General features: G+C 41.2%; 2 protein-coding genes across 4 annotated transcripts in view; one reads left to right on the top strand and one right to left on the bottom strand.

Annotated features, from left to right (window-relative positions):
- atp2c1 (ATPase secretory pathway Ca2+ transporting 1) overlaps positions 1–21,773 on the bottom strand; it is a 323,636-nt gene that overhangs the window by 99,849 nt on the left and 202,014 nt on the right. The gene's annotated exons all lie outside the window — the stretch shown is intronic.
- LOC137190743 (DENN domain-containing protein 4B-like) overlaps positions 1–21,773 on the top strand; it is a 64,752-nt gene that overhangs the window by 19,414 nt on the left and 23,565 nt on the right. Inside the window, exons 2-14 of one of the 3 annotated variants that reach the window (XM_067600317.1) lie at positions 4,980–5,333; positions 8,893–9,148; positions 9,694–9,763; positions 12,084–12,253; positions 13,415–13,656; positions 14,160–14,226; positions 16,310–16,368; positions 17,312–17,456; positions 17,546–17,721; positions 18,288–18,388; positions 18,835–19,050; positions 20,467–20,612; positions 21,339–21,472. In XM_067600317.1, the coding sequence (XP_067456418.1) occupies positions 4,999–5,333; positions 8,893–9,148; positions 9,694–9,763; positions 12,084–12,253; positions 13,415–13,656; positions 14,160–14,226; positions 16,310–16,368; positions 17,312–17,456; positions 17,546–17,721; positions 18,288–18,388; positions 18,835–19,050; positions 20,467–20,612; positions 21,339–21,472 (2,117 nt within the window). In that variant the 5' untranslated portion in view covers positions 4,980–4,998. Of the gene's footprint in view, positions 1–4,979; positions 5,334–8,892; positions 9,149–9,693; positions 9,764–10,777; positions 10,947–12,083; positions 12,254–13,414; positions 13,657–14,159; positions 14,227–16,309; positions 16,369–17,311; positions 17,457–17,545; positions 17,722–18,287; positions 18,389–18,834; positions 19,051–20,466; positions 20,613–21,338; positions 21,473–21,773 lie in introns of those variants that run through there. The other 2 variants (XM_067600319.1, XM_067600318.1) reach the window with 2 other exon arrangements.

The following is a 21,773-nucleotide window of genomic DNA, read 5'->3' as shown; positions in this document are numbered from 1 at the left end:
CATGTGCCAGGAAGTCATCGATGAACAGGAAACAGGCTGGCAGTTCTCTTCCTGTTTTCCAGCTGACCTTTGACCACGTCGGTCGTCCCACTTCCTTCTTTCGTCCTCTTTAACGTCTCGCTCTCACTTTCACCCTCTGACAGCGATGAGCGGACCGTCCTCCCGCAGGAAGGAGTCGTTCTTTTTTACAGAAAGGGAAGGAAACCTAATCGGAGTGTGACTTTGTACCACTGACTAAGACCTTCAGAACCAGTCTGAACTGTAGGTGTTAAATCTGAGGATGCAACAGATACTCCAGCTGTCACCAAGCGTCTCCTTTGTCTTTATTTAGTTTACTGTGAGCTCCTTTTCTGACATGAAGTGAAAGTGATTCTTAACTTTCATTCATCTAAATGTTAGTTAGTAACATGATGTCGATGGAAAGAAAAAGGCTGAACTCAGCTGTGAGGCCAGTCTAAACCAGAAGTCCCAACCTTTTTTGCACCACGGACCGGTTTAATGTCAGACAATATTTTCCTGGACCGGCCTTTGAGGTGCGGCAGATAAATACAACAAACTAAAATGATACGACCGACATAAAAACTTTATTAGCAGCGTCCTCGTAACATTGCGCCAACAACATAACATGAGTAACATCCTCTCTGCCCCCCCCTAACACTCTGGTCACTATGGTAACGTTTAAACATGCCTTCAAAATAAGATACACTACAAAAACAAATATAAAGTGCATGAAAAATACAACTCAACATAACGCTGAATCAGTGGGGAGCCTTTGACGTTTGTTTTTTACTCATTTTGCTAGCTTGTGGGTTAGCGTTAATATATCACGTACCAAGAGTAAATCACAGACGGATGTAATGGAGAGAATCCAGTCATCGTTCAGACTTAAATAATAAATAAAACGGAAATAATGTTATTTATTATTTATTTATTCTTTCTGTGCGGTCCGGTACCGGTCCGCGGCCCGGGGGTTGGGCACTTAAACGCCTGCTCAGCGTCTAGTACAGCAGTGGCTTTCCAGGAGCTAACGGTGCAGCAGAGAGGCTGCTCTCCACTGCTGGATACGTGATGTTAATAACACAGAAGACATTTAACCAGAGATGTTGGTCAGTAGAGTAAACTTTCATTTTGTTATTGTCATTCAGGCAGAAGACTGTAAGATGCTCCTTTTACTTTCTTAAATCAAAAAGCTGTGTTTTTCTCACACTTTTCTCTGGTTGACAGCGACCTTCATCAAGATCATTTATCTTAACTGCCATTTGTAGTAAGAGACTAAAAATTGTCCCCTTTTTCATTCATTCTGACACAAGGCCTTTCTCAATCTGCGTCTTGTCTGCTCTTGTGAAACGTCGTCATTCACAACTCTGTTCCAGTTCAAAGTCTGCATCCAGCCAAGTACAGTCCAAATTACAGAAAGTGTTCTTGTTCCGCCTGTTTTTATTGAGGATGATTTGGGAGTTAACTTGTGTGGACTTGGAGGAGCAAAGTTTCCCCGAATGCATTTGGCATCTATCAGCGGTGATTTTGAGCCAGACTGTTGAGGCTGTTAACAACTGTTATTATGTCAATAAAATGAAGGTCTGATACAGGAAAGTAACCATTTAGATATCAAATATGTGATCAATTTATCCAAATAAGGCCTATTTTCAAAACTTCAAAAGAGTTTTGATATATGATTTATTTCCCTTTTGGATGATAACTTTTGGTGTCTGAAGGTAAATTTAAATTCATTTTATCAGACAGTTAATGTAGAACAGCGCTGCCTCTGTGGACTGAAATGTCAACGACATGAATGAAAATGAACACAGGCAGTGACTCTTGAATGCACAGATTTACAGATCAGATAACAGATGTATCCTGACTGCAGAAATAGCTGTTTTATTTCCTCCGGAAGTGGAGCTTTGAGTTGAGATGATGATGTCACAGTACAGTCAGGTGTCTGCAAGAACGCTGCTGTCCTGTTCACAAATGATCGTCCTGCCGTCCCTGGGAGTTTGAACTTTACCAAAGTCGATGTACACACGTCCAAACATATTGAGAAACGTCTACAGAGTCTGTCTGCTGTTGAGTTGAGCTGTGTATCGAATCTCAATACTTTTTTTTTTTTTTTTTTACATCATCTGAAATGTGTCAGTTGAACTGAAAAATCTGAAAAACTGAAAAATCAGAAATGTAATTTTCTTTTCTCAGATAGTTGCTCAGATGGTTCCAGATTCAAATCATCATCATTTGTTATTTTAAGACAAAGTTCTTGTCTGTTTTGTGTCTTCAGGTTAGGCTAACCCATTGTTGCTAACTTTGGAGCTAACCTCCTTTACTTTTCCAGCATTTGAGGAAACAACAGACGTGACTTTTTTAGCATTTATTAACTGACACACTGTAGTCTGTACTGTACATTTACTGCCAGACTGACAACTTACTACTAACCTTTTCCTCCGCTCCGCTCACATCCACCATCACTTCTCTGCCCCTCGCTCTTTCCTGCTCGCTACGCACACACACTACGCAATGACGGATTCCTTAATGGCGTTACGCTACCAATAGTTTCCCAGGCAACGAGACAGAGGTTGACTCACATACCGGAACAGCGCTGCACAGAGACTCCCAAACGCTATTGATTTCTGAATGAATAGATATTTGCCGTTGGAAATATGGCATGGTATGAAAATAACACGGAGATTATTTGACCAATGAGAATTTGGTCGGACGAGAGAATATCGACCGACTAGTCGACCAGCAGACTACAGCCCTACGAGAACTGAACATTTCAGACAGTATCCAGCCCTTCTCTCAGTAGGACTTTATGTTCCTTAAATCTGAAATTTCCTCTTCAGTAAAGTTGAGGTTTTCTGTGATGATGATTCATTCACAGTCACCTCCTCTCTCTCTCTCTCTCTGTGAGTCTCCGTCCTCTGTGTCTGTATATGTTTTATCAGACAGAGAGCCGGAGGAAGGGATAGAGGTTGAGAGAGAGGGCGAGGGACATTCACAGTTACATAAGAGTGCTTTTAGCATCTCACAACATCACTGCTCATCCTATTTTCACTGTTCACAATACACACACACACCAACCTGTCCTCCGCTCTTCAATTTAATCACGTATTGATTTTGTAACTAAACCCCATCATGACCAGTCGACCTCTTTCTCTCTGTGTCTCTATCTCTGTGTTTCTGTGGGTTTATAATAGTGGGTTTGTTTGTTTTTTTTTTTACAAATATTTGTTTCATACAAATATTTTTAAAATTATTTGTTTTTGGGAAGAAAAAAACAAAACATGTCAAATACCAGCAAGCAGGTCAGTTATAGTCGCTATCTCAGTGTCTCTCCTCTGCTCCGCTGTGACGTCTATCAGCAGGTCTCAACCAGGAGAGTCACATCCACCTGCTACATGACGCACATTTATTAATTTGGACATCACTTTAATTTTCATCTTTAATTTTCTGAAATTATAAGTGTAATAAAAACAAAAACAGGATTTTTCCACTTTTATTTGAATACAAATATAAATAATTTTGCTGCCTCAACAAATACAAATACAAATACAAATACTGGGCCCTCTGCACATCCCTAGTATCTACCAGTCGTGAAAAGTCTTAAAAGGCACCAAATTCCTCGAAAACAGCCCTTTGAAGGTGTTGAAAGTCTTGTACAGATGTTGGATATCGTCTCTTTCCTGCTGTAGATTGTAACGTTAACTTTTTTTTTTTGTGTGTGTGTTTGCGGCTGTCGGGAGACGTTTGACATCTATAAACTCCAAGTGAGACGGTGCGACAGTGGATTGTGCTGCAGGAAGCTTTTTTGTGGCGTTTCAGCGACAGCATCATTTTCAGCAAAAACTTAAAGTAATTTTTAATTAATGTATAGATGAGTGTTTGTAGATATTATTTTTTTCCATAATTTTTATGTATTTAAAACATTTTTTTTTCTAGACCCTAATAACTACCATTTATCACGGCCATTTATCTGGATCCAGGTCGCATTAATTGATCATTTCAAATGATATTACTAGCAATTAAATAATTGTAGGTCTTATTGTCCCAACTGGTTTCCTGTCATACTCTGACTGGTCTGAGTTTGAAACATCGACTGTATATAAAATCACTGAAACATGTTACATTTCAGAAAAATACAAGCACACATCTGCTGAATGAGTCGCACAGATTGACGGTTGAAAGGTTTTTATAGCACAAAGTATGCAGCAGTCGAAACGCGGCAAAAAAAACGTACGGAAGACGGAATAAGAATAAAGAGTGAGAAGAACAAGAAAAAACAGGAGTCAGCTGTCTCCCGCCATCTCCGTCTCTGCCTCTCTGGGCTTTCTGATTGGCTGACAGGACTGTGACTCAGTGTTTTCATCTCCAGGTCACTGATTCATGGTGTGTGTGTGTGTGTGTGTGTGTGTGTGTGTGTGTGTGTGTGTGTGTGTGTGTGTGTGTGTGTGTGTGTGTGTGTGTGTGTGTCTCTCTCTCTCTCTCTCTTTTGTGCAGCTCCTGTGTGACTTCAGTGTCTCTCATCCTTCTCCATTTCACTTCAGTCTCACCTCAATAAACATTATTGACTATGAGCGTGCACCACTGTCGGATGCATGCATGTTATTTGATAGAAGTGTAACAAGTTTTGGCAGCGTACTTCACTGATTTAGGGTTTCACTCCTGTAACATGGACAAAAAAAGAAATGGATGCAGCAGAACAAGAGATTTCCTCTTTTTATTCCATTGTCAAAACTGGTGCCTACATTACCCACAACACAACTCAGCTGCCTGCAGTTGAGTGGGAAATTGTGGTGTGTTATGCTAGTAGCGGCTAATATATGTAATATATATGTCATATATCAGTTTTTGCTTAATTCAGTGTGTGCAGTGTTGTAAATAATATTTCACTAAACTGTGTTACATGAGTCTCTCTAAATGCACAGATGTAATTCCTCTAACATGTGACCTTTAAATAACGAATCTAAAATGTCTTTCTCTCTCTTCAGTGGAGGGCAGACAGGCGGCATGACAGAGGAGAAATGTCCCCAGCTGGTGGACTACTTTGTAGTGGCGGGTCTCGACCCTGCGGGGCCCTGGAAGCCTCTGGACGAGGATGGCAAGTCCACCTCCTCCTCGACGTCGTCCTCCTCTTCCTCGTCGTCGGGCCGGGCGGTGGAGCCGGTGACGGACCTGGCGGTGATCGCCCGGGGGCTCGGGGAGGAGGTGCCGGAGGGCTTCACCTGCATCGAGAGGACACTAGGCGGACACTCGGCCGAGCTGAGCGCCGGCCTCATCAACAACCCGCACCTGTACCTGTGCTACCGCCGAGGACGAGACAAACCGCCCATACTGGAGATCGGGTAAGACGCACACAGCGAGCAGTGTTGGTCTGAACAGCAGCTCTACTGTTTCCTCTTTTACACTCTTGATTCCAGAGTTTGGCAGTAGGAAACTTTCACATGGGGGGCAGGTTAACGTGTGCACCGCGTTCCAGCTCTGACGCGGCTGCCGCAGCTGATCGCAGCCACTCTAGTAAATGTAGGGCTATCTGTTATTGCGACGCATTTCAGAAGCGTCCCGTCTCCGCTCTGCGCTAAAGATAGGTGCCTCGTCTATTTTTTACGGAAGCCGCGTTAAGCAGCACAGAGCAGATCGAGCTGGGCAGGAACAGAAATAGCATTGAGCATCCGGTCAATTTTAAAAATAAAACACCCTGTGCAGACTCCTGGTCGTATATCAACAATAAATGCAAATAAAACAGATGAATAAAGAAACCATTTAACTACGTAGCACTTAACCATAGCAGAAGCAAAACAACCAAACTGAAAGTGTTCAGAGGAAGAGGTCAGTGTTTCCAGAAACATCCCTTCTTGTCCCTCTCGGCTGTGTCCAGGCTGCCAGAATTAAAATGTTTTGGCTCCACAAACTTCTAAAGATTCCTCTGAGGGTTAAATCCAAATCCAAGCTTCAAAAAAACCCCCAAAAACATCATGTCAGTATTTTTCTAAACTCCCAGATTTGACTTGTTTATTAGATATTTTACATCTACAGAAGGTAAAAGAGGCTGTAAACGTTCAGCTGCACAGGCACCACTAACAGCTCCGGTAACCAACACCGACATTATGCTTTTAACTTTGGCTGATGTTGTAATGCTCAACTTTACTCTGATGATGTGATGCTCTGAGAATAATCCGCTCCTCGCCGACTGCACAGTCACTGTTGGCAGCAGATGTTCAGACTTTATACTCTTGTGATATTAAATACGTTAGTGAGGGAATATAAATGATTTTGTCCTTTTCGTTGACGGCTTTTTGAGTGCAAGTTGCAAAGACTAAAAGCTAAAGTTGTTATAAGTGGTAATAAAGGCAGGATTCAGCTTGTTTTTAATTAGAAATGAATAGAAACAGTTACTGAGACAGAAATCCAGCCTGGTGTTTGTAGTTCATGAGCTGCATATTAAAGCTTAAGCTTATATAATACAGAGAGGATTATGTAATGTTGTGGTGGGCAGACGATGTCGTGCTCTGGACTCATCACCACCGATCTATTGTCTTTTTTTTTTTTCTCATCACATTGAACTATTTAATTACTGTGGATTACACTCATGTCAGTGGATAATGAGACAAGTCCTCTTGTATTAGTCATCAGATTACATTTTACCTTCTTTTTATCATTTTGTGTTGCTGACATCGAGGAGGTTTTGATTTTTACTCATCAGTCCCAGTTTACTGGGTCCCAGTTGGTCCTTTTCAGCCTGTGAAAACTGTTGTGTAACGTCGTCCGTGTGGCTCTGGAGGAGCTTTGTCCAGGCGGAGGGGAAATAAGGGAAGGTCTGTGTTTGAAAGACGTGGTGATCAAAAAAAGGAAGGGGGGGAAGGGGGGACTTTTAACCATGGACGTATTATAAGAACTGGATAGCAGACACAAAGCTGCCGCGTACTCACTTGAATAAAAATTACTTTGCAGGCCACTGCACATGCTCATTAGTGTTTCTCCTGCTGGCCCGACGTCGGTATGTCACACGGTTTCAGATGGCTTCTCTAGCCTCTGGGAAAGTTTTATAAAGATTAAAACCTTCATGGATAAAAAATTAATAATACAAAGAGTCATAATTGACCTTGTCTGCAGTTGGAGGAGTTCTGTCAACAGTTTTACAGACATCTCTGGTCCTGTTTACACCTGGTATTAACATCTGTCTCCTCGGATCTCACTTCCCCGCTCTATATGCAAATAAAGACAGACATCATTTCTGTTTTCAAAGACCAGATTCGTTCATTATTCGTCCAAAGCTGTGTTCAACTTGTTTGAAAATGAATGTCTGAATGAATGTGGCCACATGCGGCCCAGACCACCTCTGAAATCCGTCCTCAACGCGTCTTGGGTGCATTTACACCTGTATTTACAGCTGTCCACTTGTGATCGGATCACCCGAGACGGATATTAATATCAGGTGTAAACAGGGTCTCTGGGTAAATTGCTGTTTGGGCAGCAGGAGACTTTAATGTGTCACCACGAAGGGCTTTTTGACGGACCTGCAAGACGAGGGTCATGTGACCCATGGAGACGCCTGAAGGTGTTGGAAGTCTAGTTTTCAGCAGCTCGTCTTTATCTATTATGGAAAATGTGAAATTAATGTCCTATTGTTAATCTCTAATTTAATGTTTCATGAGCACTTTAACACTTGAGCCCCTTTAACTTTATAAACACTAGTTTCACTACTTTGTTGATGTTTCTGATATTTTTTTGTGCGCTTGTCTGCTTCCAGTTGTTTCTCACTTTAATGATCATCTGTCACTTCAGAGCTTTCTCCTCAGCTGGTCAGATCCTCTTGTTTCCTCGTTGCCTCACGCTTATGTCGCTTTGGATAAAAGCATCTGCTAAATGTAAATGTTAATATGCAATGACAAATGAAAATCACAGTATCCTAGAGCATAACGTGGCCTCATCCAATGTCTTGTTTTATATTTACAATCATTTAAGATCATGAAAAGCAGCAAATTATCAACTTTTTAGAACCTGGATTCATCACATATTTGGCATTTTCACTTAAAAAATGACTTTTACGATTAATTGATGATCAAAATAGTTACTAATTAATTTTCTTTCAATCAACTAATTGACTATATATCCTCTAAGGTGCTCCATTTTTCTATCTCAAGTCTCTACTGGCCAGTTTGTCTTCATAAGAGCTTATCAAACAACAGCTCCAGCTCCTGACCTCTGACCTCTCTGACCCCTCCCTCATCAGTCACAGCCACATCTAGACAAGAGCAGTCAAGACGCTCCAGCTTTTTAAGTCAAGAAATGAACCGTTTAGATTTCCAGTAATTGGTCACTTTATCAAAATAAGGCCCCCGTGCTGCTGCCGCCTTCTTCTTCTTCTGGGGACAAAAATCCTGACAGCTGGCCTCCTCTACACCTCGACCCCTTTAAACAAACCTCTGGCTAACATCTCATTCTTTTAATTCATTACTGACATCCACATTTTAATCTCTTCCCTTTTTTCTCCTTTTGTTTACATTTTTATTTTTATTGTACATGCTTTTCTTTCAGTAAAAGGAAAACTACATCAGCCTCATACAGACACACAAACACGCAAAAAAATGCCCATATTCTCCTAACAAACCACCCGCGCATCATATCCAAACATGAATCTTGTACTTGCTCTGGACGAGACTGACGGGTCACTTCTGAAGCTCGCAGGTTGATCATATGTTAACTCACCAGCAGCTCTGACGTCTCTGTAGAGTTTTAAACATCAGATTTAATTCGTTTTGGAAGATAAACTTTGGTCCCAAAGGTGTGAAATCTAATATTTATTGTTGCCAAATCGGTTTTTCTGAAGGTAAAGTTAAGGTTTATTGTTAATATACATCACAGTGAGGTTGTCTGAGGTTGTAAACCGTCCCCCCCCTGCAGGGTTCTGTATGAGGGGAAGGATCAGCTGAAGCAGGGCTGGTGGGTCATCGAGACGACGCCTTACAGCCGTTCGGCCAACCTGAGCTCCGGCGGCGCCCCGACGGCTCACCGCGTGTTCCTGATGTACCGGCGCGCTCAGGACTCGCAGGGCCTCCACACGCTGGGGGTCACCGACATCGCGCTGCTGCTGCCCAGCAAGGCCGAGGTCGCCCCGCACACCTTCTGCCGCGTCGACAAGAACCTCAACACCGGCATGGTGAGTACAGACGAGGAAAATGACCGTAAACGCTCAAGTGAAGAACGTTTTTCCACCAGTACAACAAATTAATAGATTATAAACTGTAATGTAAGGTGTTTAATGTCAAATATAAGATGGAAGGAAAGAAGAAATAAAGGCTTGTTTCCATTTAAAACATCTTGTCAAAGGGCTGCAGTTAGCATTAGCATTAGCACATTAGCTGGCTGGTCGACACTGGCACTTTACAGAAAGCTTTATTGATATTTGAATGACTTCTCCTTGATTTTAATCTACATTATTTGTTCATCGTACCAAATTAATAAATGTAAATGTACGTTGTCCTTTTTATGAATAAAGAAAATGAAATGAAAATAAAAATGAAATAGTATCCTCTTATCAATTATATTCAAATGTTTATGTGATGTATTTTCTCTGAGTTCCTTTTCTACAATGTTATTAAGAAAACTGTTTTTAATGAAATATGACTGAACAGTTTTAATGTAGGTTTTGTGTGTGTGTGTGTGTGGGTGTGTGTGTGTGTGTGTGTGTGTGTGTGTGCGCAGTGGGGTCCAGCTCTGTACGTGTGCTACAAGAGAGCCGTGGCCAAAGCCAACGCCCTGGTGTACGAGGCCAGTGAGTATCCATCAATCCATCACTCTGCATGTTTATCAGACTCCAGTGAATGTAAATACTGATACTATGTTTGTCAGTGTGTAAAAGCTGAGAGAGAAGTTAATGTTTACACACTCTGTGGTTTTTTTGATGGTCTGGTTTCTCAATGAGAAATGTTACTAAATCTACCAGCTGTGAGAACTTTGATTCAATCTGAACTTTGTGAAATGTTTGAAAAAGTCATAACTACTGTTAGACTTGTAGTATAAAGAACTATATTGTGTCTACAGCCGCAACTAACGATTATTTTCCTTATCGATTTATCTGTCGATTTTTGTTTGTTTGTTGTTTTTTGGCTTCTCAAAGTCCAAAATACAACATAAAATACACTTAATTTACTATCAGAGGACTAAAGAAACCAGAAAATATTCACATTTGAGAAGCTGGAAGCAGAGAACTTAGTTAGCAATAAACTTTCTGTTGATCAACTAATCAATTAATAGATTAATCGTCGCAGCTCTAATTGTGAGCATGTTTCTCACAATAAAGTGTTACAGGAGTTTTGACCTTTTCAGACTTTTTTTTTTTCTTTCTTCTTCATGCACCTCTGAAGCAGATGAATCTGCTAAATGTTTAAAAATAAACAGCTGATCAACGTTGCTGCATGTGTGTAATGGGAGACTATATTAGCTTCACAGTTTATAACGCCCAGTTAAGTTTCCTTTATATTGCTGATCATTAGGGCTGTAGTCTGCTGGTCGACTGGTCGATTAGTTGGTCGATATGCTCTCGTCCGACTAAATTCTCATTGGTTGAATAATCTCTGTATTATTTTCATAAGGAGAAAAGTGCTACATCAACAGCTTTCCAGGATTAATCCATTATTTCCTGCGGCGGGAGGGACAGACTAACAAATTACCTGTGAAAACAACAGGGGTGTATTCAAAACACCCCTGTTGTTTTCACAACTTTGACCTCGCCCAACCTGATGGAGCCTGCTGGGTCTAACTGTACTCAACGTTTACTGAATCAACAAACCCCCGCCAGGCCAAAAGATATTTTTTAATGCCAGAACTAACGCTAAATATCGGTAGCGTAACTCCGTTGAGGAATAGCGTAGTGCTTAGTATGTTTGCGTAGCGAGCGGGAAAGAGCGGCGGGAAAGTGACGGTGGATGCGAGCGGAGCAGAAGGAAAGGTTAGCGGTAAGTTCTCAGGCTGGCAATAAATGTACAGGACAGACTCCAGTGTAACAGTTAATAAATGCTAAAAAAAAAAAAGTCACGTCTGTTGTTTCCCCAAGTGCTGGAAAAGTGAATGGGGTTAGCTCCAAAGTTAGCAACAATAGGTTAGCCCAACCTGAAGAGGCAAAACGGAGAGATGTAAGTTCACTGTGCACTCTGTCCCTCTTCTTCGGTTGACTACAGCCCTACTGATAATAGTGACAGCCTACAGTCTCTGCGTTGTGTTGTGATGATGATGAGGATGGTGGACTAACGGCTGACAGTTAGTAACGTCAGTTGACTCCAACGAAGACGCTCCGATGTCGATTCAATGATGTCTGTTCATTGCTTACAAGCACTTCAGGATCTGGGGGATATCAGCCTGGTCTCAGTATAACATATATAAAATCATAATCAAAGGAAACTTACAATACTAATAAATGTTTTCTGTGACGAAGCTAAATAACCGTTAAATAACAAATTACAGGGCCGACGGTCTAAACTTGACCAGGATCAATAACTCACTATATTACAGATTATTGATACAGATGAATCATAGATAATCACTCTGAATGTCAATATATTCATAATTAGTAATAAAGTCTATCTCAGGTCAGCTGTACATTATTATTTACAGGTTCACATACAAGCCCGGTGTGTCTTGTTGCCCCGGTGATGCTTTACAGCTGCATCATTACCTTGGATACTGTGCAGCCAAATATTAAATATAAGATAACAGCATAAAATAATGAAAATAACACAAATGTGTACACCTTACAACTATAAAATAAAGGTAAAATTACTGACAAAATGATATTCTATATTTAAAGATTTTGCCATTAGACATAGTGACCATTTAAAGTTCAACTAATGTGTTTAATGTAACATGTAGGAGGCAGATGTTACATGTGGCTGCATCATGACTCCATCGAGGTTCCGTCACAGTTTAAATGTCCACTGGAAGAGTTTTAAAAGTGTCTTCAGAGTTGTCTTTGTTGATATTTTTGTGTTTGCAGCTTGTGTATGACGGCCGTGGTAACGCAGCCAGTGATAGGTTAACTGTAGTGTTTGTGTGTGTGTGTGTGTGTGTGTGTGTGTGTGTGTGTGCTCGCTCTGTAGGTCTGATCAGCCGCTACCCGGAGGAGGATCTGGAGGCGTTTCCTCTGCCAGAGTCAGTGCCGGTCTTCTGTCTGCCGATGGGCGTCACTGTGGAGAGCTGGCCTCTGAACACAAAGTACCAGCTGCCCATTTTCTCCACCTTCGTCCTCACCTCCGCCTCCGGGGACAAGGTGGGAGGGGCGAAAACACACACACACACACACACACACACACACACACACACACACACACCAACAACACACACACAATAGGCCTCATGCACTCATACCAACATATTTGCTCTTAAGTGGCACATAAGAGAGATTTTAAAAGAATTTGAGGTATGAATGAAGTTTGTGATCCAAGAACATGAAGAGAAAAAACAATAATTTTAACCTGGAATTATAATAATGACTTTATCTGAGTGAAGTTGGAGTTTAAATATGTACATAAATAAACAAACTGAAATAAATTAGTAAAACAAACTTAATGCAAAATTCATGTTCTGTTCAGCTTATCATCATCATCATCACCATCATCATCATCATCATCATCATGATGGCTGCCAGTTTCCTGATGTGCAGATGTTTATGTTATTAGTAAACAGCTGCCTCAGGCTGCATTCACACCAAATCATCTGTGTGGTGAAAACGCCAGACGTCCTATTCATTTGAATGGGGGTAGTGCAGCTCGGCTGCAGCCATTTTGGCCGCTGCGGCGCCACATCGGACTGTGACCAGAAAGTTGCGTGTATGAGAAACGCAACCCGACCAGATCAATAAAACATTATTTTCTGATTGTTTCACAGCGGTTACATTGTAGAGCACAAATAAACACGCCCACAACCCCCCTGCACACCTCCGCTTGACCCTGCTGCTGAACGCCGCACCGCCTGATTTGGTGTGAATGCAGCCTTAGTGTCTCTCTAACCAGCATGTACGGTGGCTCTGAGTGGTCAAACAACTCTGTAAAGGCTTTTGACGGATGCAAAAAAACCGCAGATCTCCGAAAACTGCTCTCTGCTCCTAAAACTTTAATGACGGACGAAACTTTTGGAGTCGGTGTGTCAACATGATTAACACAACGTGATAAACACAACGTGATTAACACAACGTGATGTCGTATTTATTTTTTAACATGCGACAATTTCAGACGTAAATAACGGACTTGGTGTGTAAAGACTAACATGTTGTCTTTGTTGCCTTAATGAAAGTGTGCCACCATAATCTCCACCTGCTCAACTATAAACATGCATCCTGACGTGTCCCGTATGGACCCCTGAAAGCTACATTTCCTCCCATTTCAAACACCAGATATCGTTAAACCCCGCCCCCACTGTCCCCCCCCCGCAGGTGTATGGAGCGGCCATCCAGTTCTACGAGTCGTTCCCCAGGGAGCTGCTGTCGGAGCGGCAGAGCGTGAGGCTCGGCCTGCTCAGCGTGGTCGACCGGCGGCCCATCACAAACCGCAGCCTGCAGGTGAAGAAGAGCATCTGCGTCCTCTCCCACTGGCCCTTCTTCACCGTCTTCCAGAAGTTCCTCACCTTCGTCTACAGATACTCCATCTCTGGACCGCACGTGCTGCCGCTTGAGAAGTCAGTGCACGCTTCGGTTCAGACTTTAAAACCTTTTTTTTTGGGGGTGTTTTATTCAGTTTCATTTTTTCTTTTCGTTGCCGGCTCTTGTTTAATTACTTTCCCAAAGTAAAGTGCTGCATAGATAAAGATTATTATTAGTAGTAGTATTAATCCGGTAAAGGAAGATCTTAAAATGAAGAAATTTCAATGAGACATTTTGATTGAATTTAAGTGAAAATGAATATTTTAACTTTTTTGAGTCTTTAGATGAAGTCAGATGATATTTAGACTTTTCTCACCCTGAACAATAATGATAATAATAATTATATTAATAATAATAATAATAATACTAATAAAACACTCTGACATGAAGCTCCGTAGGGAAGTTGTTTTTTTGTTTTTGCAGACCAAATGTCAGATTTAAAGATCTTGGATTTCAGGGTGATTAAATACTAATCATATTTATGACAGAAGTGTGATTGATACTTGATTGATTTGTTACCTGTCTTCTCTCTCTGCAGACACATCTCCAGCTTCATGCACAACGTCCCGTTTCCCTCCCCCCAGCGGCCTCGCATCCTCGTTCAGGTACAGACCGACAGACCCGAACGAGCTGAGACGTGTTTCGTCAGGTCATCAAGAAATAAAACCACTCAGACAGCAGATGACATGTTATTTAGCTTTAGTAAGATAGTGAATACTGGGCTCATATCCTTCATAATAATACCACTATCTTTTTTAATTTAAAAATGTGTCATGTCATGATATATTTATGGATTAAAGACACAGAAACATGTTAGAGTGAAAGCATTTATATCCAACATGATCCCAAGACACTCAACTAAACAATACGATCCTAAAAATCTAAAAACACATCACCACATATTAACAATATTTCAGCGTGTTAAAGGTTTTATATGTAGAATTGTGAAGCAATTTACATGTATTAATGTTCTTTTATTTCCAATGAGTGAACCGGTAGTAATGTAACTTCCTGGATTGTCTGTGACGCCCTGTGGACTGATTTCCATGTGAAGGATCTGGGCCAGATTTTCCACAAAAATCCAATGGAAAAGACATTTTTGCACATTCCTGAGTGCCTTTCTCCTGCAACAACACAACAAAAACAGTGCTATCCAACTAGAAACCCCCCTGCAGATATTAGCTCTCCAGCTAATGAGACAGCTAGCTGCCTCCATCAACCACCGCACATTTCAAAATAAAACACCCCCACAATGACACACAGCTAAAACAACATCATTTCCTCAACAAAGGAGCAGAAAACAAGCTCCAGAGTAATGGTAGAACATAACTAACCTCTTTTGTTTTTCCTGTTGGTAGTCCAAAGGTCGTAGTAAGCACACATTTCACAATAAAACCACAGCTTGTCGCCACTTGGTCGTTACGTCGCCAGTCTGAGGGAAACCTGGACATAACATGTTTAGAGCCCCCGCTCCTCCCACGCCCAAGAATGGTCAGCCCGACAACCATCAGAGTTCACTGTAGCAGTTTATTTTGCAGAACTTTGGAGTTGAGCAATGCCCCAAAACAACAAACTAAACTAAACCCCCACCCTAAACTTCCCTATCGAGAAACAAAATAAGAACAAAAGACAAATCATAACCCAACTCCTAATCAAGGAAAACAGGAGAAAAAGCTTCTCACTTCTACGAATTAAACTGCTACCGAAGTTTGTGCAAATATACAATGTACAAGAACATCTAATGGAGAAGAGCATGCCTACACACACTACGACTAGCAGGATGGGCCTCCATTGGGGGCGGGAGCCGGCATCAACCAGGCCAATCAGGGAGCACCACCTGCACGCAATCAGACACGCACACACTAGAGGGGTGAGGAAGAGAGAGTGAGCGGTTATTGTTAATAATAGAAAACAGATGACCAGCAGGAGCAGAAAACACAATAACGACCATAACAACAGTGTCGGTAAAAAAAATAAAAGTTGGCGGTTGCTTCACAGTTTTTACATATAAAAGCCTTTTTCCCCACACACAATCATTACAAAAGCTTTAAAACTATTAATACACTGTTTGTTTGACTGAACCAGACAGTAAATGTGCTGCAAAACCAAAACTAGGAGCTAAAAGGAGCCTGAAAAGTTCTGTAAAGCTGCAGAGTTGCGGAAGACATTTTCACATCACACAGTATTTAGTATATTAACTAGCGGAGCTTTAACAGTTATAATATGTTTTATATACTTGATGTAAAACAAGCAGAAGAGAAAAAAAAGGGTTAAATGGAGGCAGCGCAGGATTCTCATATCTCTAACTTTAATACTTCACTTCCTCCTCCAACAGGATGTAGGCGGTGATCTGCTCGCAGACTGACATGGGTAACTGCAGTCAATCAGAATCGATCACTGTATTGATCCTGTCCAATCAGCGGGCGAAATCTGGATATAATTTCTTTCAATTAGAAAAATAAATAACTCATTGATGATGATGATAATTCAGGGTTCAGGTGTGATTATTATTTAGCAGAAGGCTGAGCTGCATGCAAATGGATGATTTTATCACAGTATGGGGACAATTAAGGTGGTACTTTTCTGTTTGTGTGTGTGTGTGTGTGTGTGTGTGTGTGTGTGTGTGTGTGTGTGTGTGTGTGTGTGTGTGTGTGTGTAACAATAACACTGTCTGTTTGTGTATTGCAGCTCTCTTCGTATGACAACCTGCTGCTCTGCCAGCCGGTCTCCTCTCCTCTCCCTATCAGGTCAGTTTACTGCCGCAGTACTGCAGCAGTACCAGTAGTATCAGTAGTATCAGTACTGCAGTAGTATCAGTAGTAGTAATGATACTAGTAGTAGTTTTAGAAACAGTTCAACATTTTAGGAAATACACGTCTTCACTTTCAGAAAGTCAGAAGGTGAAATGTCAAAATTTTAAAAACAAACCTACCAAATGGACACATTCTGTTTGCCTTTATTTTGGTGATTTTCTGTTATTTATATCCTGTTATGATGTCGGATGTTAAACGTGATCAAAGGTCCAAAACTTGTATGTAGAAATGCTGCCTGCAAGACAAAAAGTCAAGGCTTCAACCTGCGTTTAACGCTTCATTTGTAATGTTTTTGTTTTTATTTTTAAACTTTCCAAACAAGACAAATGACATCAGCTCATCATGAATGTCAATAAACATTGTTGCTGAGGTTGTTTCACGTTGTTCAGTCTCATATTCTGGATGTGATTCAGCTCCAACATGTACGGATGGATTTGAGAAGTTGACATTTGGATTAAAGAAGGAGAAAAAGACGTGAAATCCTGCTACTATAGTTTGTTTACGTAGCCTCCGGAGCCGGAGGAAGCTTCCTGAAAGGAGCTAAAACGGCCTGTTTCAGACAGAGGCTGAACTGAGGGGCTGCATAAAGGACCAGTAGAAGATAAATAAGGAGTTTTTAAACTGGAAATCATGCAAATATATTCCAGTAGAGCCCCAGAATATAAATATAGAGCTGGAAATGTGCAGAATATGTGTCCTTTTAAAAACTAACATGCTGGAAAATGGTCTTTACCATGTTTCTCTTTATAAATGATCAAATTCAATAAAAAAAACAGGCTTCTAAGCTGTTTGATATGCATGGTGCAGTTGATTTGTGACCTGAAGCGTCCTGAATGGGTGGAGTCTGTGTATGAAGTGTTACCTCTGTGTGTCACAGTGGAGCGAGCTTCCTGAAGCTGCTGCAGAACCTCGGCCCGGAGAACGCCTGCACGCTGCTGGTCGCTGTCCTCACAGAACACAAACTACTGCTGCACTCGCTCCGCCCCGACGTGCTCACCTCCGTCAGCGAGGCCCTCGTCTCCGTAAGACACACAAACACAGTCCGGCTGTTTTTAAATATAATGTCAGTTAAGGTCAGTACGATAATCGCTCTGTCCCTCTCTCTCTCCAGATGAGTTTCCCTCTGCGCTGGCTCTGTCCCTACATCCCTCTGTGTCCGCTGCAGATGGCCGACGTGCTGCTGGCGCCGATGCCCTTCATCGTGGGCGTCCACTCCAGCTACTTCGACCTGTACGACCCCCCCACAGACGTGGTGTGTGTCGACCTCGACACCAACACCATCTTCCAGTGAGTCCATCACTACACTGAACTCTCTGCTGCATCAAATAGCTTAAAAGTTCACAAACATTCTTCTTCATCATCAAAACCTGGCGCCTACATTACCCACAATGCAATTCAGGCGTGTTATAGTCTGATAAATGGCCTCACTGACATCACTTGAGGCAATTTGTCAGATTTCACAAAGACACAAAAGAACATCTGGAAACACGCTGAGGTGGAACATCACTGCAGTTCACTTTTAACAACGATGTATCAGCGTCAAACACACTAAAAATGAAGATTTCACCTCTAGAAGTGGTCTTAGATTCATCATACTGACCCGGACACAAACGCACAACTCCATGACATTGTAATAACCTGTCACTGCACTGTGGACTTTGTCCTTTTTATTTTATATATTTGTAATAATCCACATAGTTTATTATCTGTTAGGGTTGTGTGATTCGCCACTGTAGTTGCATGTGAACACAAGTCAGCCTATGATAAAATGTGAGTTCACCATCATCTTGTCTTTGTGCTGTTTACTGTAATACGGCCTATATAAAGACTTCTCCTTCCCTCTCGTGTCGCAGGTCGGAGGATAAGAAGCCGTTGTCATGGCGATCGTTACCCAGGAAGCATGGCAAGACTCTGTTCAACACCCTCACCAACCTCCACAAGACTCTGGAGAAGAGTGAGTGAACTCCAAACATATGAGAAGCTCATCCTGTAAAACAACAGTAACTGTGTAGACTTTATTCCTAAATTTCAAAATAAAGTTACAAAGCTCTTCAAATAAGCAGCAGTGTGGTAAAAGTGATGTAAAACCATCCAGTCTCAGGCCTGCAGTTCAGTCCAACCGGCAGACAGCAACAGCAGCGTAAAGCTGCACCTGTAGATGCGTTTATGTCCTGATTAGTGTGAATCAGTGAGTTTGTGTTTGAGTTATAATCGGAGCTTTTAAAAGTACAAAAATCTGTTTTTTTTTTTGTTAAATGAAATGATGCTGTTTGTTTTGTTTGTTTTTTCAAGGACAAAAACATTAAATACCTCACAAACACTTAAATCATTGAATCTCATATAGATTTTCTTCCTTTTAGCAACATTTTACAGGATGTTTTTTGATTTTTTTCCCTGCAGTTTGCACTCCCGGCCAGGAGGAGGCGACGCTGGAGTTCCTGCTGACGGACTACGATCAGATCTACAGGCGTCAGAAGCAGCTGGAGCTGGAGATCCAGGAGGCGTTCCTGCGCTTCATGAGCTGCCTGCTGCGAGGATACCGAACCTTCCTGCTGCCCATCACCCAGGCGCCATCAGACACCACCACCGACTGCAGCTCCCTGTTCAACCTGCAGGGTGCGCACTCACAGACGCAGAGCTGAAATTACAAACAAAATTACTGATTATAATTGGGTTTAATATTATCAGCTTATCGTTATCGATACGTGATCTTATCATGTTATTGTGTCGTCCAAATAATGAGTTGGAGCAACTTATGATTAAAGACAAACAAAATTAGTGAAGGATTTAAAGAGTTTGGTCTCACGTGGTGCAGAACAGGTGATTAACATCAGTTTATTGAACTGTTTGTTTGGCACGTGGTGATACATTTTGATCAGATATTGGGATTAATTTCAACCCAGCCATAATCATAATTTTGATAATAAGCAGTTTATTCGGTTATCTTGTAAAAAATATACTAGATATTTGGTGGTTACAGCTTAACGCGGCTATAATCTATGTTTCTGTAACACTATTGATCTGTCAGTGTTGGTTGTGGCTCAGTGACTCTGCAGCTCCTCTCGGCTTTACGGAGCTTTATAGTGAGTTTCAGCTCATTGTTTATCTGTCCAGCTGCAACTTTACTGTTCTGGTTCACTCTCAGCGCTCTCATAGTGTCGTTTTCAGAGAAAAAGCTGTAAAAAGCTGCTGTACACTACCTGCTCAGCACCAAACAGACACAGTTAGCTGTAGACTAGCTGGTGAACATAGTGGAGCATTTAGCAGCTAAAGAGCCAGATATTTCCCTCAGGAGTTGGTAGAGAGTAAAAGCAGAAGCTAAAAGAGAGTGAATATTGGACTTACATTCACCAGGTGGTCAGAAACACGACTCCACATGAATGATAATATTGCTCCGTAACTGCTGGATGTGGAAATAAGCAACTGTTTGCTCAACATATCAACTTAAAAGCTGATGATGTGTTGTTCACTACACGTTTCTGATGAAAACTAGTGGACAAAACATCAGTTAATGCAGGTTTAAGAAATCCTAATAAATTAACATTTATGGAGTTTTTGGAGGCAGCGATGTCCTTTAGTTTCTTTTTAGTGTTCTTTTTGTTTTTAGATGATTTAGCTTTTCTTAGAGCCTAAACAGAAGTGGACCTAAACGTTGTATTTTGTGAGGTTTTCTTCTTCTAAGGAGCGTGAATCTCATGCCTGTTAGATTCTGATATGTCTCGAGAACAAGTGGAGATTTTGTTGTGATGGTGGCGTTACAGAAACGCTCAGATTGACTCCAAAATTGTTAGGATTCATCCTTCTGGGACCACAAATATGGACAATATATTACATGGAGATATGGCCAGATTTTACTGAGATACTGTTGCATGTTCTGGACCAAAAGACAGACTGATATTTAGGAGCTAACAGACAATGAGATGAACAAAGCAGCATTTTTCATACAGTCAAGTTTACTCATCAGACTCGAACTGACACAGAGGTTTCCAACCCAGACTGTCTGACTTTATCTTCCTCCTCTTCCTCCTGTAGGCTTCCTGAAGTCTCGGGATCGAACACAGCAGAAGTTCTACAACCAGCTGACGAGGACTCAGATGTTCACCCAGTTTATCGAGGAGTGCTCCTTCGTTAGCGACCGACACGCCTGCCTCGAGTTCTTTGACGAGTGCGTTCAAAAGGTCAGAAATATCGTCTGCTGCTCGGGTTTTTTAACATCACTCTCAAGAAGTTTTCGTTATTTTGTTTTTTTTTTCAGCTCATGTTAGTGATCAAACAATACTAAATACATGACAGTAACCCGCCGTTGACTTAGTTTGTTAAGATAATCTTAACTGAAGACCTGCTCAATGGCTGTTTCCAGAGCTTTCTGTTAAATCTTTCATTAACAAAATTCACTTTGCTGATGAAGCCCATGGGATACAGTTGAAAGTTATAGGAGAAGCTTTTTAGTGAGACTTGAGTTTTGATTGAGATCTTTTTAAAAGATATCAAATATTTAAAAAAAAAAAAAAAAAAAGATGTTTTGTGAAGAAAATAATCTCCATGTCTTTATCTTGGCTTTGGCCATTAATCATTTTATTGATTTTATTGTGTTCATATTTAATATTTTACTTCCTCTTATCTATTTTATTTTTTTTTTTATTTATTTATTTTACTATTCCTCTCTTTTTCTCTATTTAATTGGTTTTATTATAACATTTTTCTTTTATATATCTCATGTGCATTAGTCTCAAATTGCCCTACTTCTTACTTATTATCATCTTCAGTCATCTGTACAAATAAAAATAAAGTTTGACTGATTGATTAAATCAAAGAAATGTCTCAGTCATAAAAAACCTGCATCAGAATCTCTCATAACTCATATTATTATTGTTAACATAATGGGTGTATTTATCTGCTCTCAGGTGGATGTGGAGAAGCCGGAGGACGTGAGGCTGATCGATCTGGATGAGACTCACAGCGGAGAACACACCGTCTTCATCATGCCTCCCGAAGAGCCGCAGGAAGCTGACGGGTCAGAGTGTCCCGCCCTCTACAGGTACACGAAGTTAGAAACGCTTTGAACTACAAAACCCGCACGTTCTTGTGTATCTTACTGGATGTTTCCGCTGCAGGAATTTTTGAGAAACTCAGGCACTAAACATGGGGACTAAATTTAGTTCCAGGTGTTAAAAAGTCCCCGCTCAAAGGTGCAACACAGACATCACAGCTGCTTCATTCATGACACAAAGTTTTAGTATCCATATCAGGATGCAGGGAAGACTTTAAATGTTGTTTATTAATGGTAAAAACAAAGTCAGGCTCATTTCCTGTATATGCAGCTGGACATAACGAGGTGT

The sequence above is a fragment of the Thunnus thynnus genome, chromosome 10 (genome assembly GCF_963924715.1).
Source record: "Thunnus thynnus chromosome 10, fThuThy2.1, whole genome shotgun sequence".
In the NCBI taxonomy this organism is placed as follows: Eukaryota; Metazoa; Chordata; class Actinopteri; order Scombriformes; family Scombridae; genus Thunnus; species Thunnus thynnus.
This window is presented reverse-complemented; position numbering and strand designations above follow the sequence as displayed.